The 19,330-nt window shown below is 41.8% G+C and overlaps 1 protein-coding gene across 1 annotated transcript; it reads left to right on the plus strand.

The window, feature by feature from the left end:
- On the plus strand, positions 1 to 16,034 carry LOC134460479 (lactase/phlorizin hydrolase-like). The gene is made up of 14 exons (XM_063212867.1): positions 1 to 652; positions 5,290 to 5,368; positions 5,500 to 6,166; positions 6,268 to 6,913; positions 6,998 to 8,560; positions 8,665 to 8,933; positions 9,055 to 9,345; positions 9,492 to 9,690; positions 10,714 to 10,913; positions 11,350 to 11,456; positions 11,655 to 11,789; positions 14,742 to 14,965; positions 15,046 to 15,279; positions 15,533 to 16,034. The coding sequence occupies exons 1-14, from the start codon at positions 1 to 3 to the stop codon at positions 15,646 to 15,648; spliced, it is 5,382 nt and encodes a 1,793-aa protein (XP_063068937.1). The 3' UTR covers positions 15,649 to 16,034.
- The last annotated feature ends 3,296 nt before the right edge of the window (positions 16,035 to 19,330 follow it).

Raw genomic sequence — 19,330 nt, forward strand, 5'->3', positions numbered from 1 at the left:
ATGGTGATGTTTCTGCTCTTACTGTGCCTGCTGGGTTCCCCTGGTTGCTATGGGGGAGAAGATATTCCACAGGACTTGATGGTTCTTGCTGGTCCCTTGACCCAAAGTCTCATCAAGGACCTGCAGCTCAGCCCCTCTTCCAGCCAGGTGGTTCCATCAGAGGAGGCCCAAGATGTCTTTGATTGCAGCCAAGCCCTGCCTTCAGAAATCAAACAGCACTTCTTTTATCTTAAAAGTCTGGGGGTGACTCACTTCAAGGTGCCCCTCTCCTGGTCTCGAATCCTCCCCACAGGAGACCCCAGCCAGCCCCATCAGGACACAGTCAAGTGCTACAGGACCCTTCTGGAGCAGCTGACAGAGTCAGGCCTGCAGCCACTGGTGGTGCTACACCGCTCAGCTGTTCCACAAGAAATCAGAGACACATTTGGGGACTGGGACAGTGCTCACCTACCAGTGGTCTTCAAGCAGTATGCAGAATTTGTGTTCTCACAGTTTGGAGGCTTGGTGAAGTCCTGGATCACCTTCAGTCACGTAGATGAGCTCAGTGATGAAGGAGAAAACAGCTCTCTGCAACAGCTCTCTGTCCTCGAAGGAGCACTTCATGCACACGAGAGAGTTTATCAACTACATCATCAGATGGCCTCTGTTAAAGGTAAAAAAAGTTAAAAATTAGTGTACCATAATGTAGTGTGTGTAGTGCTCCATAATTGTTGCAGTTGCCCACCATATTAATTGCATTTATTGCTGAATGTTGAAAATAAAATGCAGCACATTCTTTTACAAATATGTTTTTGTTAGTGTGTATATATACAACAAGGGAAACACGTACTCTGGGCTACTAGTGACAATCCAAAGACTCTGATGAAGCCGCTTTGTCTAATGCACTGTAAATAAATAAGAAATAGACAACTGTGTGGCACCAGATTTCTTTCCTTTTGTGTATATACATTACAATACAGGGACATGCTTGACCTTTTCCTGTGTTTTTTGACCCTAAGTCCCTGTCCTGACCTAGTTTGCCCTTGCTCCTGTCATAACATATTTATCTTATTGTCAGGGACGCAGGTGTCATTCGGAGCGACAGTGGGGTTTTTTCTCAGCCGAGGCATAAACAAGGTGAGTTAATTTTTCCTAGTGCCCTTCAAACTTCAAAATGTCCCTGTTGGTTAATCAGTACAATGTATTGTAGGCCTATTTACGTTTAGAAAAGGTGAATGTTTGCTTTTATTTCTGGATGGTAAATTTATAACTTTCTGTGTTTCTTTCTGTGGTAGGAAAATGTGGACTTTGTAACAGTGCAGACTGACTATGACTGCGCTTCACAAACCAGTCTTGAGGCGGACCTAAGGCGTATTCAAGTCATGGAGGTATTTCTGATAATTACGATGATTATTACTACAAAAACTGTGTAGAAGGTGAAGCAGCAGTGAAAAATACGCAACCATCATTTCAAGATCTGCATGGTTTAAGTTTTGCATGTTATTCAGGGCCGGCGTCACAGGGCCTACTCGGGCCTATTCACCTAAGCATGCTGATATGGTCATTAATATGCAACAATTAGTTTTTTTTTTTCTGAATACAGTAAATATAAAGTATAAGATAAAATGCCACCAGTTTAATAAAGAAATAAGTGAATAGCCTACAGTATTTAGACATTGTCAGTAGACCAAGTAAATGTGAAATAATAATTGAACAGTGATCCCTTGAAATAATGGGATTGTCCGTATGTAGAAACAAAAGTACTGTTCCGTATAGAGCCGAAACTGAGCCCACAATTTGGTTAAAATGCAGGAAATTGCATCTAAGAAATACATTTTTTTCTGGGGGAGGACCCCCATAACCCCCATAACCCCTGCAGCCGGGTCTGATGTTATTATGTCCATGGGTTTCGACTTCACCATATACATACTTCACCCTGCCACAGGGCACAGCATCCACCTCAATCAAACTTTTTTTCCCTTTCTAATCTTTTTTTTACATTTTATTGTGAATCCCATTAAGTAGCTGCCACAGGGCACATCACCCACCTGTGGGGTGGCATACATAAATAAAACAAGGCAACCCACATACATCACGTATGTAGTGCAAGTTATAGTAGCTCATCCATGGAGTTACAGAGTTAGGGAGCTTGCCAAAGTGCACGTTCGGCCGTGTAAGAGGGTGTGCCCACTCAAATTCTTCCTATTTGTCCAATGCCCTGATGAAGGCCAATATGGCCGCAACGCGTAGGCCCATGTGCTTTTAAACTGAATTTGCCATGTTAAATTAAAGGCTTTTTTTATTTTTCTCAAATCTCCTCTGCCTCTGCTTTTTCCTTCCTTTTTTGGACCTACACTTCACCCGGTACAGATGAGCACCTGAGTAATATTACCCTGCAAAGTCTCCTGAGCGCTTTAAGCCCTTTAGTGTCTTCTCTTCCTATTTTTGTTTGATATGAACTTGCAACCTCTCCCGACCCAGATCTCACAGGCTTTGGCTGCCCTGTACCACAAACAACAGTTTAGCATCAATGCCATTGTGTATAACTGATGACAGAGGTCATGACCTCAGAGCCACTTAAAGGGTAACTTCAGCCCATTTCGACAGGCAGTTGTAATGCTCACATTATTACCATGGACTTGTCAGTACCTGAGTTTTTTTTTTCTTCAGCCTTTTCCGAGATCCTGGTCATTGTAATGGGTGCAGGTGTTTGTTTAAATTACAAAAAAAACATCTTGCTTTATTCACAAAAACATCCAAAAGGTTATGCAACATCAACAGACAACTAGCAAATAGCGATACCTTTTGGGAAAATATTTGGAATAGGCCTATGTTAATTTTTTTTTAAATGTAAACAAAAGCTGCCCCCATTAGAATAGCTCATATCTATCATATCTATCATAAGGGCTGAGCCAAAAAATGCAGCATCACCGTGTACTGACAAGTCAAGGGTAGCGTGAGCAATACAACAGCATATTGAAATTGGTCGGAGTGCTCCTTTAACCTCTTTGCGCAGAGCCTATGTTATAACCTTACTGTCATCAAAATTGTAATGGATATGGGCAGATCAGGCAGTCGCCTAGGGCACCAAATCTCTTGGGGGCGCCAAGTCCTACATAACTAAAACATTAAGCGAAATAAAGCATTAAGTTTTACATTGACAATTATTATTAATTATTAATGAGTACATATAGGTAGTAGTTCAACTGTGCTCGATCAGATGTATGACAGTATGTTTATAGGTCTTTCTTCGGGTTTCAGTAAACGCAGACCGTTTGAGGTGCGTACGGCAGACAATTAGACTCAACTTGAAAAAGAATGGTCGTCGCACACTCAGAACTTCATGCAGTTACATTTAATAAGACCAATGTTTCGGCTTGCGCCTTCATCAGGGTCATCTTATCAAATTTAACTGAATGAAGTTCTGAGTGTGCGACGACTATGTTTATACGTACCAATTTCCAATTCCACCGAGAGTAAAGAGGGGTGCTCGCCTAGGGCACCAATTTGACTAGAGCCGGCCCTGGTCTTGCCCGCTGGTGACCCCATCTGCAGTGAGAGGCTACTGAAAAGAGTTAATATATTGGAGTTGCAGTAATAAGTGAGGTAGATTTGAACCAAGTAAATTACTTACTTACTTAACACTTTATACTCTTCCTGCATGCATACTACATACACAGTAATACATAATAGGGTAAATAATAAGCTTAAATGATGTTAGATGGTGTATCAACAACAGCCAAATTGCTTTAACAGTGGAGTCAAAGTTCAGTGTAACATCCTGCAGGTGTACAGCAATATTTGCCCTCAATATAGACAGGAATTAACTCTGAAAATGCTACACTGACCAAAGAGTAAAACTAACACTATTTTTAAAGGGGACCAAATGTCATTTGAAATTAATTATTTGAAATTAATTAATGAATTATTCTAACAGTGGTATTTTTTACTGTGTTTGTGCTGTTACAGCCAGTATGTGCCATGTCCTTGTATATTATTGTAGTATTGCTGCAGGCAGCCACACATTAAAATACCAGTGTTAATTTAACTCAGAGTTGAAGGTAACTCCGTTTCAGATAACATTTGGTCCCGCTAAAAAAATAGCGTTGGATTTATTCTTTGGTCAGTGTAACATTTTCAGAATTAATTCTACTCAGTACTCAGTAAAACAAAGTACGCACTCCGCGCTTCTAACTTAAGAATCCGGTGCAACCAGAGCAGGACAAAATCATAAGTAGAAAAGAAAAAGAATCTGGACTCATCAGAGTCTGATGAAGACGCTTTGTCGAAACGTTAGTCTGAATGCGCTGATAAAATAAAAAACAAAAAATAGACAACCGTGTGGCACCAGATTTTTTTTCCTTTCAACTAATTCTACTCAATGTTTCAGAATAAAGTACAGTTGGAGTGCTTCCTGGAACTGTCTAGTTTTTTTTAAGATGGTGCTCTTTGGTGACAGGCTTGGTTGATTTCAAAAAAGTTTTAGAAATACCAAGGCACTCATCTTCTTTGTAATTAAAATGCCTTTATTTTGTTGGGCATATTAATCATGTTATGCCCAACAAAGTAAAAGCATTTTAATTATAAAGAAGATATGTGCCTTGGTATTTCTAAAAAAAATTTTTAATTCTACTCAATATTGCATAACACAGTATTAAGAGCTGTAGAGGTGAAATTACACTGACCACTTGCAGAACCTAACACTAGCTACTCAACTGTAATTTGACTCTACACAGTGTTGTAAATAAACTTCCTAGATTTATTTAAGTGTACTCTGAGATATTGACACCCTTTTTGCTGTGTGACAATGATTATATAAAGTGGCACAAATCTTGTGTAAAGACACATAGAAAATGTAATCTGAAATGTGCACAAAAGCCTCCGTTTGCAAACCTGGCCATGTAGCCTACTGTATGCAAGCATTTTGAGTTGGCATTGAAAAAGCTGAAACTTTAGCCTAGGAATGGCAACGTGCTATGAATATGCTAGATCTCTCTTTTAATATCCTGAATAACACAGACCTGTACTAAATGAGCAAACAAACTGCAAGAAATAGGATTTGTAGGAACATCATATGGCATACCTCCACATACTGAATATATGCGTTAATATTCTATGTTTCAGCATGAACTACCGATTCTCATGTATGGAATAAAAGCGAAGAACTGTGCCTCCACCAACCTGCCAGTTTCAGCAGTTCTCAAAGGTACCTAAAAGTGTTAACAAATTAAAAAAAGCAATGGAAGCCAAATATTTTAAACGTGGAAGAATTAAACAACCTACATTTTCTCTACATTCCTTTTCTCACAGTATTGGCCATGAAAGACCTTCAAATACTGGGATATGAAATCAGTAGTCTTTTGGGGGAGACGTCAAGCAAGTATTCACGGTAATGTGAAAGTCGAAAGGCTACCTATGTATTATATTCATTATTGCTCTCTCTTGCGCTCGCGCCTGAGAGACTCTTAGAATCTCTACTTGTGCTTACTTACTTCAATTACGTTCCATGTCTGTCTTCAGGTCTAGTAAGGGACAAACACATGGATCAGTGTCTTCTTATGAGAAGGTCTTGCAGAAGTTCAGCACTCAGACCCCAGCTGAGCGTGACGTGTTTCTCAATGCATCATTTCCTGAGGGCTTTCAGTGGGCTGTCTCCAGCACTTCTTTTAAAGTGGAGGGCGGCTGGGCTGAAGACGGCAAAGGCGAGACGATATGGGACCGATTTGGACACCAGCATCTTGTTGATAACCAAACTGCTGACTTGGCTTGTGACAGCTACAACAAGGTGGACTATGATGTGTATCTTCTCAGAGGTCTTAACATCAACATCTACCAGTTCTCCATTTCTTGGGCCAGAATCTTCCCCTCTGGCCTCAGGGAAAGTCTGTCAGAGAAAGGAGCCCTTTATTATGACAAACTGATCGATACCCTCCTTCAGTCGGGCATAGAGCCTGTTGTCACCCTGTACCACTGGGATCTTCCTCAGGCCCTGCAAGACAAAGGAGGCTGGCAGAGTTCCACTATTGTGGAAGCTTTTAAAGACTTTGCCGACTACTGCTTCTCTAGATATGGAGACAGAGTGAAAACCTGGAACACCTTCAGCAGTCCTCAGGTGGTCAGTCACTCTGGCTATGGCACTGGGGAGCATGCGCCAGGAGTTAAAGACCCAGTTGCTGCATCTTATCAGGTAAGAAGTTGAATCATTTTCTGTTCTGAATTAGTGGTTCTATGTAATATCCATTGGAAGTCCAATTTATCTCATTATTTAATATTTTATTTCTTCTTTAGGTAACCCACAATATTCTGAAGTCCCACGCTGAGGCCTGGCACACCTACAATGATAACTACAGGAAACAGCAGGGTGGGAAAGTGGGCATTGCTCTGAACGCAGACTGGGCTGAACCTCTGGACACTACCAGTAGCTCAGTTGAGGCAGCTGATCGCTACATGGACTTCATGCTGGGCTGGTTTGCTCATCCCATATTTGTGAATGGAGACTATCCAGACAGACTCAAGAGTCAAGTTGAGCTGAAGAAGGCTGAGTGTCAACCCACAGAGGTTGCCATATTACCTGTGTTCACAGAAGCTGAGAAACTGAGAATTAAAGGTACTGCAGATTTCTTTGGGCTTAACCACTACACTACCCGCCTTGTAAATGAAACCACGGGAGGCTGCGTTCCAGGACCTCATGGTGTTGGAAACTTCCAGACTCATGTTGACCCCACTTGGCCAAGTACTGCATCTGACTCAATCCACGTGGTGCCATGGGGGCTTCGCAATTTGCTGAACTATGTCGCAACAGAATACATTTCTGACAGTGGACTGCCAATTCACATTACTGGCAGTGGGATTCCAACACCGTGGAGTGTCGAAGTATACAATGACATTCAGCGAATAACGTTCTTGAGGGACTACATCAATGAAGCACTCAAAGGTAAATAGAATGGGAATTATGTATTAAGTTAACCTAAGATAATGTTACATGATAGACATGACAAATGTTTATTTGTTTCAACAGCAATCCTTACAGATGGCATAAATGTGAATACATTCACTGTTCAGTCATTAATGGATGGATTCGAAGGTCCTCAAGGATACAGTGAGAGATATGGCTTGCACTATGTAAATTTTGAAGATCAAAACAGGCAGAGGATCCCTAAGCAATCAGCATATTTCTACTCTGAATTAATCAAGAACAATGGCTTCATTGGCAGGCAAACAGAGGTACCAGGCAAGGCTATATACAAGAACACTCAAATCATTAATAAGAAAACACCTTTACCTCCATCTGAAGTTCCATCCACATCCAAAGTGGTTTGGGAGAAATTTTCACATCAATCTAACTTCCAAAGGAAGCTTTACCATTATGGAACCTTCCCTGATGGTTTCCAGTGGGGCGTATCTTCCTCTGCCTATCAGATAGAAGGTGCGTGGAACACGGATGGTAAAGGGCCAAGTGTGTGGGACACTTTCACCCAAAGGCCTGACAGTAATATTCCTAACAATGACAATGGCAATGTGGCTTGTGACAGTTACAATAAGTTGGAAGAGGACCTGTACTTGCTGAGGGCTTTAAAGGTTAAGTCATACAGATTTTCCTTGTCCTGGTCAAGAATCTTTCCTGATGGCACCAGAGCCTCTCTAAATATTAAGGGAGTAGAATATTATAATAGTTTAATAAATGGTCTTCTAGCCAATAACATTGCTCCAGTTGTGACTCTCTACCACTGGGACCTGCCTCAAGCTTTGCAAGACAAAGGTGGATGGAATGATGCCACTATAATTGACACCTTCAATGACTTTTGTGACTATTGCTTTAGCACATTTGGGGATAGAGTAAAATTTTGGATTACATTCAACCAACCTTACACTATTGCATGGTCAGGTTATGGGCTGGGCCAGATTCCTCCCCATATTAAAGATCCAGGCCAAGCCCCATATGATATTGCCCACAATCTCTTGAAAGCCCATGCCAAGGTATATCACACGTATGATGCTAATTACAGGCCAACCCAACAAGGTTTAGTGTCCATCAGCCTCAATGCAGAATGGGTTGAGCCAAAAGACCCCAATGCCCTACGAGAGGTAGGTGCAGCTGATCGAGCTCTCCAGTTCCAGCTTGGATGGTTTGCCCATCCCATCTTTAAAAACGGGGACTACCCAGAGGCCATGAAGTGGCAAGTCAGCAACAAGAGCGAACTTCAGGGTCTTGCACAATCCAGGTTACCAACATTTACAGATGAGGAAAAAGCATCCATTCAAGGAACTGCTGACGTGTTTTGTATTAACTCATACACCACAAAAATTGTACGATATGTGACAACACCGCTCACTCCTCCATCCTATGAGACTGACCAGGACATTGGTAAAGAGGAAGAGCCAAACTCTCCAACCACTGCTATCCATGGCCAAAGAGCTGTGTCATGGGGCATCAGACGACTCCTCAACTGGATCAAAGAGGAATACGCAGATCCTGATATCTACATCACAGAAAATGGCTTGGCCACTGATCGTGGATTAACAGTAGATGATACCGATAGAGTGTTCTTCCTTAAAATGTACATCGATGAGGTTTTAAAAGGTACACTAAATTATTTTTCTCTAATATTATCTACACATTTTTAGCCAAGGCTTGACATCAGGTTTTTACAATTGTTACATTTGTATTTGGATTTCTTTCATAAGCTCAAAACCTGGATGGGGTGAAAGTTAAGGGCTACAGCATCCATTCCCTGATGGACTCATTTGAGTGGCTCTATGGCTACAATAATGGATTCGGGCTTCATAACATTGACTTCAATAACCCTGTCCGACCAAGGACACCAAAGAAATCTGCTCACTACTATTGGCAAATAGTAAGGGACAATGGATTTCCTGAAACGGAGGTGGAGAAAATGTTGTACGGACATTTCCAAGATGGTTTTGCTTGGAGCTCAGCCACATCTTCCTATCAGGTAAGTTTATAAGCACAGTGAGGTTCCACTTGTTATGTATTGCTCTGTTTTATTATAAATCTAAAACAGAATCAGGGTGTCATTATTATATTCATATTTACCTTACCTTGTGATATTTCAGGTTGAAGGGGCCTGGAAAGCAGACGGAAAAGGCCTCAGCATCTGGGATACGTTTTCTCATCTTCCTGGAAAGATAGGAAATGATGACCATGGAGATGTCGCTTGCGACAGCTACAACAAGTACTTGGAAGACGTGGAAATGCTTAAGAGTTTAAAAGTGGGCCATTTTCGCTTGTCTATTTCCTGGCCCAGGGTACTACCTGATGGCACAACTCAAAATATCAATGAGGCTGGGATCAACTTCTACCATCGTCTGATTGACGCACTGCTTGCTGCAAATATTAAACCTCAGGTCAGGACAGAGACAGTCAATTTTTTTAAATCTCGTTTTGGCTTTTATCGTTTAAAAGATGAAGTTTAGTTAAGACAGTTTAGTCAGTTTATTTCCAACCTTGAACAAACCATTCCACTGACGACATCTGTTTTGTTTTCTTTCAGGTGACCCTTTACCATTGGGATCTCCCTCAGGCACTACAGGATAAGGGGGGGTGGGAGAATGAGGCCAGTGTTCAATGGTTCAGAGACTATGCAGACCTCATGTTCAGTCGCTTAGGAGACAAAGTCAAATTCTGGATCACCTTTAACGAACCATACATTACGGCTAATTTAGGATACGGCTATGGCAACTTCGCACCAGGTGGGTGTGTTGACATTTACATCCACATCTTATTTAGATCCATACCTTATTTTGGATCAATTGGCAAAGTGCTTTTCTAAGAGGTACTACAAAGGTAATTCGCCTTTTTCACAATGACATCAACCAACCAATCAATGACGTCAACAAACTTTTGTATTGAAGCGAAGCAGGGATACAGTATAAACGTCTACTGGTTTCAGCAAGAAAACCATAGATAACAGTAGCGTGTATGCTTATGTCTATGTTGTCTATGATGCAACGTAACCCTGCCTTAAATGCAGCCTATCAAAGGTGTGTGACGTCACAATAGCCTGATAAACCAGACTAAATGTGAGATTAAATGTGTAATTTAGGTGCTGTTTCCACGTAGCAGGATATTTTTTTAGCAGGGTATTTTTTTCTCCTGCTAGGTGGAAACGCAACATGTGGATAAAAAAAATCCTCCATTGTAACAAATGCGTTTCAGACACCTAAACAGGATATTTTTTTCTCCTGCTATTTTTTTCTCCTGCACCTGGATTTTTAAATATCTGCTACGTGGAAACGGAAGGCCAAAACCAATGCAAAACCAATACAAGCAGGAGAAAAAAATATCCACATATAAAAATATCCAGCTACGTGGAAACGGCACCTTAGTCTGGCCCTGATTAATGACACATCGAGAGATTGTTGATGGAAAGAACCAGTTTTTTTTTTTTTTTCAAACTGTGTCTGTGCCTGTTGGCCGACGCTCTGTCGTCACTCCTTCAAAACCCTGTCCGCTTTGCATCCAAACATTCAAAACAAATCAAAACAAGGCTCCTGCATTGTGATTGGTCTGCCAGATTCAGGGCATTGGGGCATTGTCTAGAGGCTAGACCCACTCGCAGGCAAAAATAATTTTGGCCGCTGGCGGGTGGGGCTGGTGCACTAGGCTAACGTCATATGACAAAAAAGGCCCATTCTGTGAGCTTGCAATATTGCGCTTAGGAAGTGAATGCCCATGAATCTCTCAGCTGACTAACCTCATGAACATCTTTTCAGGTATTAACAGTCCTGGCAATGCTGTTTACGTTACTGCCCATAACATAATCAAGGCCCATGCTGAAGCCTGGCATGTGTACAATGACAAATACCGTGCCCAGCAAGGGGGCCTGGTCTCCATAACACTCAATTCTGACTGGGCATACCCCCGCAACCCAGCCAAGCAAGAGGATAAAGATGCTGCCCATGCTTACATGCAGGTAAGAATCTTTCATAAAGTCAACGAGAAAACGGTTTTTTTTTTTTAAACAAAGCTATTATTGAATGTACAGTAGTTTTCAATCTGCCTACTCTGGATGGGATTTATTAACCCATTGATGCCTAAAACACCTGCAAAAATGGGTGATAAATGCCTTAGCCATTTTTGTGGAAAGGGACTGTCAGCCAGTAAAAATCTTAATATCTCAGCATCTGAAACGCATAAAAATGAGAAATTAATTGTATAAAAAAGCTAAAAACCCTTCACTTCGATTGTGTTTGAACATGTTCATCATTTTTAATAAAAAATCTGAAATCCCATGAGCTTGAATGTTGCGTCATGCAGCTCCAGGCTCTAGGTTGAATGTTGCGCTACGCAACATCCAGCATCAATGGGTTAGAGTAGTAATACAATTTTTTCTCTCCATCTCTCTTCAGTTTTTCCTTGGATGGTTTGCTCATCCGATTTTTAAAGGGGACTACAGTGAGGTGATGAAGAACAACATCAGAGAGAGGAGCCTGGCACAGGGTCTTCCCAAATCTAGGTACTATATATGTGTGGGTTAATAACATGATGAGGCCATAACAGCAACAGCTGTCTGAATGGCTAATAGGAGCATTAGGTTGACATATTGGCTGTTGACTTTTGATATGAAATCTATCTAAACATCTGTTAAAAAAAAACATATCACCTCTAAAGGCTGACAAATCCTCATTAAAAGTCTTTTTCTATTCTCTCCAAGGCTTCCAGAGTTTACACCTACCGAGATCCAAAGGATCAATGGAACCCATGACTACTTTGGACTGAACCATTACACATCTGTATTAGCATTCATGGCGATTTACCCTACAGCAGAACAAAGCTACGATGCAGACAGGTGGGCTACCAGATTAAGCATGATAAACACGTACACTGTAACAAATGTGACGCTTCCTCAAAGACCCTTCAGTTTGATCTGGGGGAACCTATGATCTCTGAAGAACCCCAAGATTCCTGTGTTCCTGACAAGCCAATTTGTCATGCCTTGAGGAACTTTGAGGGGTTCCTCCACAATGACAAGCTTAACGTTCTTCAGATAACTTTTTTTTTACAGTGTACACTTTATACAAACCCCAACTCCATAGAAGTTGGGACGCAAGGTTAATTTTGAATAACAAAATGCTGCCATTTTCAAAAAGTCTGAGTCTAACATTAGTTGGAGAACGGTACAAAGAAAATATATCAGCCATCAAAACTGACCAAAATTATTGTTTTGGGGGATATTCATAAATATGTAAATCCAACGCGTCTCAAAAGAGTTGGGACGGGGACAATAAAAGGCAGCAAATGTCGAGGAAGACTAAAAACAAAACAAAGGACAACACTTAACAGTTAATAGCATTAACCGATGAGATGATTTTATATAAAAACAGTGTTGATTCCTATCTTGGACATGATTTCAACATCTTAAATGGTAGGTGTATTCCTTGTCATGTTTTGCAATGTTTTCCTTTCTGTAGCGCTTACAGTGTGGCAGATCTTGACCAAAAGCTAGCCATTTTATGTCCTGCTGGCGCTTATGTTGGAGTTAAACTGTTAAAACATAGTAGAGAATGCAATTTGTCCTTACTATGTGGCAGTAATAGAAGATCTCCCTTCAAAATATAAAGCACGAGTTGCTTTTCATGCTGTTTAAACCCCATTTATTTCATTCAGTACTGTATTCAATTCTACAGGTGAGTTAGAACAGCTTAACCAATGTAATACTGCACCCCCATGCCATCATGGAGGCTGACTTTTGAAGTTAGCACTAACACAAGTTGCATGGTCAATTTTCACTGTAGTACAGGATGTGCAATACTCTATTATTTTCAAAAATAATTGACTTCTGCAACTTCTGCTGACTTCTGTAAGCAAATTACAGTTTCCCATGTCTTCTGGGTCTATTTCAAGTGAGCTCGGGTGGATAGGGGAATGTTAAACCCCTCTATCATTTGCACACATGAAGCGTCCTTAATATGGTCAAGTTTTAACTAGCTGTAATTCTCGGAGTGCTAGAGTGAGACTACAGCCAATATATGTTTCATGATGTTATGAACCTATACAATGATTTTAATGACAAAAATATGTCTCATATACACTCAATCACGGTAAATCAAGGGAAATCAAAACTTAATGTAATAACTAATTGTTCCCTCTGCATCTTTAATTCTGAGTGACTTAGCTTCTCTGTGATTGTCTTATACCTGGACACTCAAATTGTACATCAGTACAATTCATTTTGAAATGTTCTTCCTTTTTGTTTTATCTTATTTGGATGTTTATAACATTTCACTGATCCCCGTCCCAACTTATTTGAGACGTGTTGCAGTTATCAAATTAGAAATGGGTGAGATAAACATCAGAGATGCTTCTGCTACAAGCAGGAACTGCTTGGGCTACAAGAAGGATGATGCTGGTGTTTACTAATGAGGATGGTCTGCGATCCCACCATGTTGAGAACCCTCCTGCATCGTCAGCAGGTTGCTCAAGGTCATTAGCGTTTCGCCCCTTAACCTGTACGCTTCACCTGAGTGGGGCAGCAATGGTGGTTAGCCTTCGCCTGCAGAAGGGTTCCAACTGTGGGATCTCCTTAACCACAGCCATCTCGAGCTAGCCTCGGCTACCTGACCTATTTCCCTAATGGCCTTCTTCAGGTGTTTTTGTTCCAGGCCGAGCTTCTGGAAGAAGTATCGCACTGATGTAGCTGGGAAGCCTCTGCATCCTATTTCAATAGGAAACATACTGGCGTGCCATCCTTTGAGGACTGCCTCGTCCATCAGGTCCTGATATTTCCCCGACTTCTGTTGGTGCGAGATGGCAAGCCTGTCCTCCCATGGCACAGTGAGCTCCGCTACTAATATGGTCCTGGTGCTCCTAGACATCAGGACCATGTCAGGGCGGAGCGAGGTCACTGCGATCTCTTGGGGAAAGACTAATTTCCTCTTCAGATCCACTCTTAACTCCCAGTCTGAGGCGTGCTGTAGGAGGGAACGCGGATGTTTCTTGCCCGTCTTCGGCCTGGGGGCCTGGTCACCTTGGAGGTGGAAATGGGTGACGACAGGGACAGTCATTGGTTCTCATTGGCCCTGCCTCTCTGGAACTCCACCCACTTGGCAACTTCTGTTAGGACCTTGTCGTGCCTCCACCTGTATCGGCCCTGTCCCAGCGCCTTTGGACAGCCAGACAGGATGTGGTGTAGTGTGCAATGTTCTGCACCGCACTGAGCACACGATGATGTTTCCTCCTTTCCCCAGATCTTTAAGTTGCTAGGGGTTGGCAAGAGGTCAGCAACAGCTCGCAGCAGAAATGTAAGCTTGCCTTGATCAGTGCTCCACAGCTCCTTCCAGGACAGCGGTCGGTCCAGCGCTTCATCCCACTTCATCCACTGTCCCTGGGAGGCAAGCCCCACTGTTTTCACTCGTCTGTCTTCCTCTGCTGCCTCTCGCACTCTTTGCACCAGAAGTTCTCTTCTCCCCTCCAAGTTAACCTTGCTCCACTGCTTTGTGCTGTAGTTTCCCAGGCCCAAGCGACCCTGGCAGACGATGCCTACGATCTCCTGGTACATATGTCCCCTAAAACAATATTTTTTCTCGGTTTTAACACAATATGTTGTCTTTTCACTATTCTCCATCTAAGGCATGTATTGAATGTTTTGAAAAGGATAGCATTTTGATTTTATTCTCAGCTTACCAAACGTCCCAACTTCTCCGGAGTTGGGGTTTGTACATGTATATGGGCTCTAAATTAACTTTATCCATAACCAGCCAAAATGGAAAAAGGCAATAATTCATACCCTGTACCTTTCCAGAGGAACTGCTGTGATGTCGGACTGGTCCTGGGTGGAGTCTGGCTCCAACTGGTTGAGGATTACACCGGACGGCTTCAGAAGGCTCCTGAAGTTCATCAAGGATGAATATGGGAACCCACCCGTGTACGTCACAGAGAACGGCATCTCAGAGAAAGGCCCTGTTGACCTCAATGACATACACAGGATCTTTTACTATGAGAATTACCTCAACCAGGCCTTGAAAGGTAGTTTTTTGATACTTGGGTTGGGTTGGGTTAGGTTGGGTTTGCCCAGGGTTCTAATTATGCGTTTGTATGCTTTTCAGCTTACCTTATAGATGGCGTAGACCTGCGTGGCTACACAGCTTGGTCTCTGATGGACAACTTTGAGTGGGCTATGGGTTACGAAGAACGTTTTGGCTTGTTCTACGTAAATCGCTCTGATCCCACTTTACCACGCACCCCCAAAGAGTCTACGAAGCGCTACACTACTATCATACGCTGCAATGGATTTCCTGATATCTCTCAGGGTCCTCACGAGTGTCTCACGCCCGAGCCAGGTACGAGAAGTTCATAAATTGAAATTATTACAAGTAATAATAATACTAGAAGTGATCTTATATGTTTTTTTCATCCACATTGTTGATGATGACATGCGCATTTTCATTGCATTCTAGGTTTATTTTTGTTGTCTTTGTGTGTCTTAAGGGGTCCTCAAGTCCTTTTATCTGCCTGTCCAGCACTTTGGTCAGGTATCTTGTTGTATTTTGAAGTGCTCTATAAATAAAATAAACTTTGACGTTGTTTTGACAGGAACAACCACAACCACATCTCGTCCTACTACCACTACCTCAGCGGGGCAGTTCCTGGGTTTGGACGTCTCATTGACTCTGCTCGTTTTGTGCCATTACATGCTGCTATTAATGTAAAAGCGATTCATAGTAGTAACATTGTGTGTGAATGATGTTGTTATGGAGTTGATACAGAGGAGAACAGTGACACTGTTCCAGTGTTGTTCAATGATTTGTCCATGAGATGGCAGTGTAAGCAAATTCTACACATTCTTGAAAGAGCTGCAACAGATTGGTTGTATGTGTGCAGCACATATCGTGTTTAGACTCCACTATACTCTGTGAGAGTTAAAGTCAAGTGATTATGCTTTTTTTAGTTGAAGCATAACCTTCAATAATTTTTCCACACAGTTTTTTTTCTAATGATAGACAGAGAAAGATTGCATCCACAAGTGTGACATGTACTTTGTAGAAGTACAACCAAACTTTCTAATATTTCTTATTCTTAGTCTCACTTATTCTTCACTGCACACAGAAACATGTCATGTGTCATTGACTCTGCTCGTTATGTGCCATTACATGCTGCTATTAATGTAAAAGTAATTCATAGTAGTAACATTGTGTGAGGGAAAAGAAGAGTCTTTTAACAGCATGACTCACACTTCAACTCTAGACTTTAAACCAGGGGTCCCCAAACTTTTTTGTCTGGGGTCCACATTATCGCTCCTTCACATGTTGTTCAATTTGAAATACCACAGGTATTGCTTTTTATTTCTATTAACTATGTAAAAATAGCAAGGAAGGGTTAGAAAAATATGGTTATTGACAGTTTATGAGTGATACAAAAGAAATGGTAGGCCTGTTCACGGTGAGATGAGAAACTATCAAGACAAGAAACGGGTTATTCACACTAGCTTAGTGAAAATTAAACTGTAGGAAGGCCTGTTGATTAAAAATATATTTTATCTTTTTTTTCTCTGTGAGGATTGCTTCTTTGGGCCAGTTCAAATACTGAGGTGCAGAGAGGTGGAGGGCCGGTCAAAGGGGCATGGTGGGCCGCATCCGGCCCACGGGCCTTAGTTTGGGGACCCCTGCTTTAAACTTTAGACTATAAACAAGTCATAGCGTTGTGCAGCAGTCTATGAGATATTTGTTGGCTAAGAAAGATGTACAGTAAGATTTATGAGCCAAGATAAATTTAATTAGGCTGCATCATTGGCCTCAAGATTAACATTTGTCAACAGAAGTGTCTTTGTACAAAAAAAGTGTCATGTTGGTGGGCATGAATCTGACCAGCCCTTAATCGGCAACCTGTAGTGAGAGGTTTGGAGAGCCAGCTTGTGCAGTCGTGTGGAACTCCTGCTTTTGCCATTGAACAGCGGCAGTACTTCCTGGGTCCGCCCTGAGGCTCCCAACGCCTGTCTCCATAGCAACCAAGCAGGGCCGCTGACAGCTTTGGCTGGGCCCAGGGCAAATGCATCTGAAAGGGCCCTATACACCCAATACCTAAAATGTAATGAGGACCCAATTATGGGCCCCCCCATCTCACTGGGCCCGGGACAACTGACCCCTTTGTCCCCATCCTGTCGGCTTCATGTACTTTGAAGAGGATGTTCACTTCGATTATCCACAGGTGGTTCTTCGACATGAATTTGCATTCACCCCTCTGTCATTCAATAGCATTGTGTGTGTGTTTTTTTGTAATACAATTTGTGTGATGCTAATTGCACTACATTCTAATATATGACATATAGAATATGTAACAATGTCTTAAATAAACTCATTTTACCTCAAAGCTGTTGCTGCTGCTCATATTTCATTTTGAGAGTGCCCTTCTTAAATTACTGTGAATACAGCCTTCATGTTGGGTTACAGATTTACAACTTAGTGTTTGAAAAGAAAGCAAAAGCCATTTGACAACATCGCGGCTCAGTTTACCTCCTGTGCCTCTTCTTCATCACCAAAGTATATTCGTCGGCCTCATGAACAAGTGGATCAGTTATGGCTGGAGGCATGGCATTATGCTACAGCATAACAATGCAGTGCTGGCCCTGCTGTGGCCTAACGGTAGGGCACAGGGTTACTACGTTGGCGACCCGGGTTCAATTCTGGCCCGAGTTACATGCCGATCCTTCCAGGTCTTTGAGTGCGTTTTAATATGCGACCTTGCCTCCTCCACTTGCTTCTCGTCATGATGACATCACTGACAACAGTATTATATTTCAATATCTTGCAAAAGCTCAATTGTAAAGTCTTTTTCTCATTTGCAATTGGGATGCGGAATGAAAAACAGTCCCTCAAAAGTTGTTGTGGCGAGGCTGACAGCTGGGAAACTTTATCGTTTTCTCCACAGAGGAGGGGCCAGGAGGCGGGACGAGGAGACAAGCACAAGTGGAGGAGACAAGGTCACATATTGGGATGCACCCTCTCTCTCCTCTCTCTTCTCATTTCCTGTGTCTCCTCCACTGGCCTGTCAAAAATAAAGGCAAAAAAGTAGTGAAAAAAACCAATGCGGTGCTAATTCAACACTTAGGGAGTACTCTGCGACCAAACACACTCTGGAAGACTAAGCCCTGATGAAGACCTGTGTGTGAGGTCGAAGCATTTTGGATTTTTTAATGTTACTATAGCCAAGTTTTAATTTAGGCTTTTTTAATGTAACTTTCCGTTTTTTACACATTGCTGGAGTGCCTGGATGAACCTGTCTTTTGGAAGATGTTAAATCCACACAGTAAATTCTGCAGTGCTCATTTAACACTTAGAGAGTTGATTTGACATCATTTGGACTCAAATGAACTCTCTAAGTGTTGAATTAACACCACAACATTTACTGTGCACTCTCTAAGTGTTGAATTAACACTGTTTTTTACTGTGTACTCAACAAAAGTTTGCTCAGAGATGTGTGCAATGCAATGCATTGGGCAGTAGTTTAGGCCTAAAGAAGTTACAGGGAATCACTCTATGATTGAAAAATATGTCTCAAGGTTCCTCAAAACATAGAGCTTACTTTCAAAATTACCCATTATTATTTCTTAATTATTATTTCACAGCTCAAATAAAAGTCACTTAAAGGCCTGAGAATTATACTATGCTATACTATACTATACTATACTATACTATACTATACTATACTATATAGCCATGAATAGCACCAACAGAGTTGGGTTTGCATTGAGCATTAGTTTATAGAAGTTATGGGCAATCTAAAATGATGGTCGAATACAATTCGGAATGTGACACAAACAGGGCTGTAGTGGTAAAATTAGAGGTGGGTAAACTATGAATTTTTTGATCAGACAGACCGTGACGCGACGCAACGTGACGCGACGCAACGTGACGCGACGCGACACAGCAAACAGCAATGCAAGGTGTCGCGAATCTGTATGGCTGTCCTGGCCTTATTCCATGACGTTATCAGTTGAAGTCATATTAAATCAATTAAATTTCAAATTTCAACAGTAAAGAAAAGTATGTGTAGAGTAAGAACTATCCAGGCAGATATGGTGTGTGTGTGTGTGTGTGTGTGTGTGTGTGTGTGTGTGTGTGTGTCTCCTCTCGCACTACCTGTTTCTTCATCTCCTATTTCATCTTTCTCTGTTTCCTCATTCTCTGTTGGTACTCTTTCCTTTCCTCATCTTTCCTCTTCTATCTCTCTCTGATCTCCTGATGTTTCTCCTCTCCCTGTGATCTCTGCCTCATTGCCATCACTGCCTGAAAAAGTAGAATTTAAGAGTTGTGGGGCTGAGAACACCAGTTAAGCAGCCTGCCAATTACACTGACAACATAAGTTAAAGAATCACTCATAGGCTATAACTACCTA

The sequence above is a fragment of the Engraulis encrasicolus genome, chromosome 13 (genome assembly GCF_034702125.1).
Source record: "Engraulis encrasicolus isolate BLACKSEA-1 chromosome 13, IST_EnEncr_1.0, whole genome shotgun sequence".
NCBI lineage: Eukaryota > Metazoa > Chordata > Actinopteri > Clupeiformes > Engraulidae > Engraulis > Engraulis encrasicolus.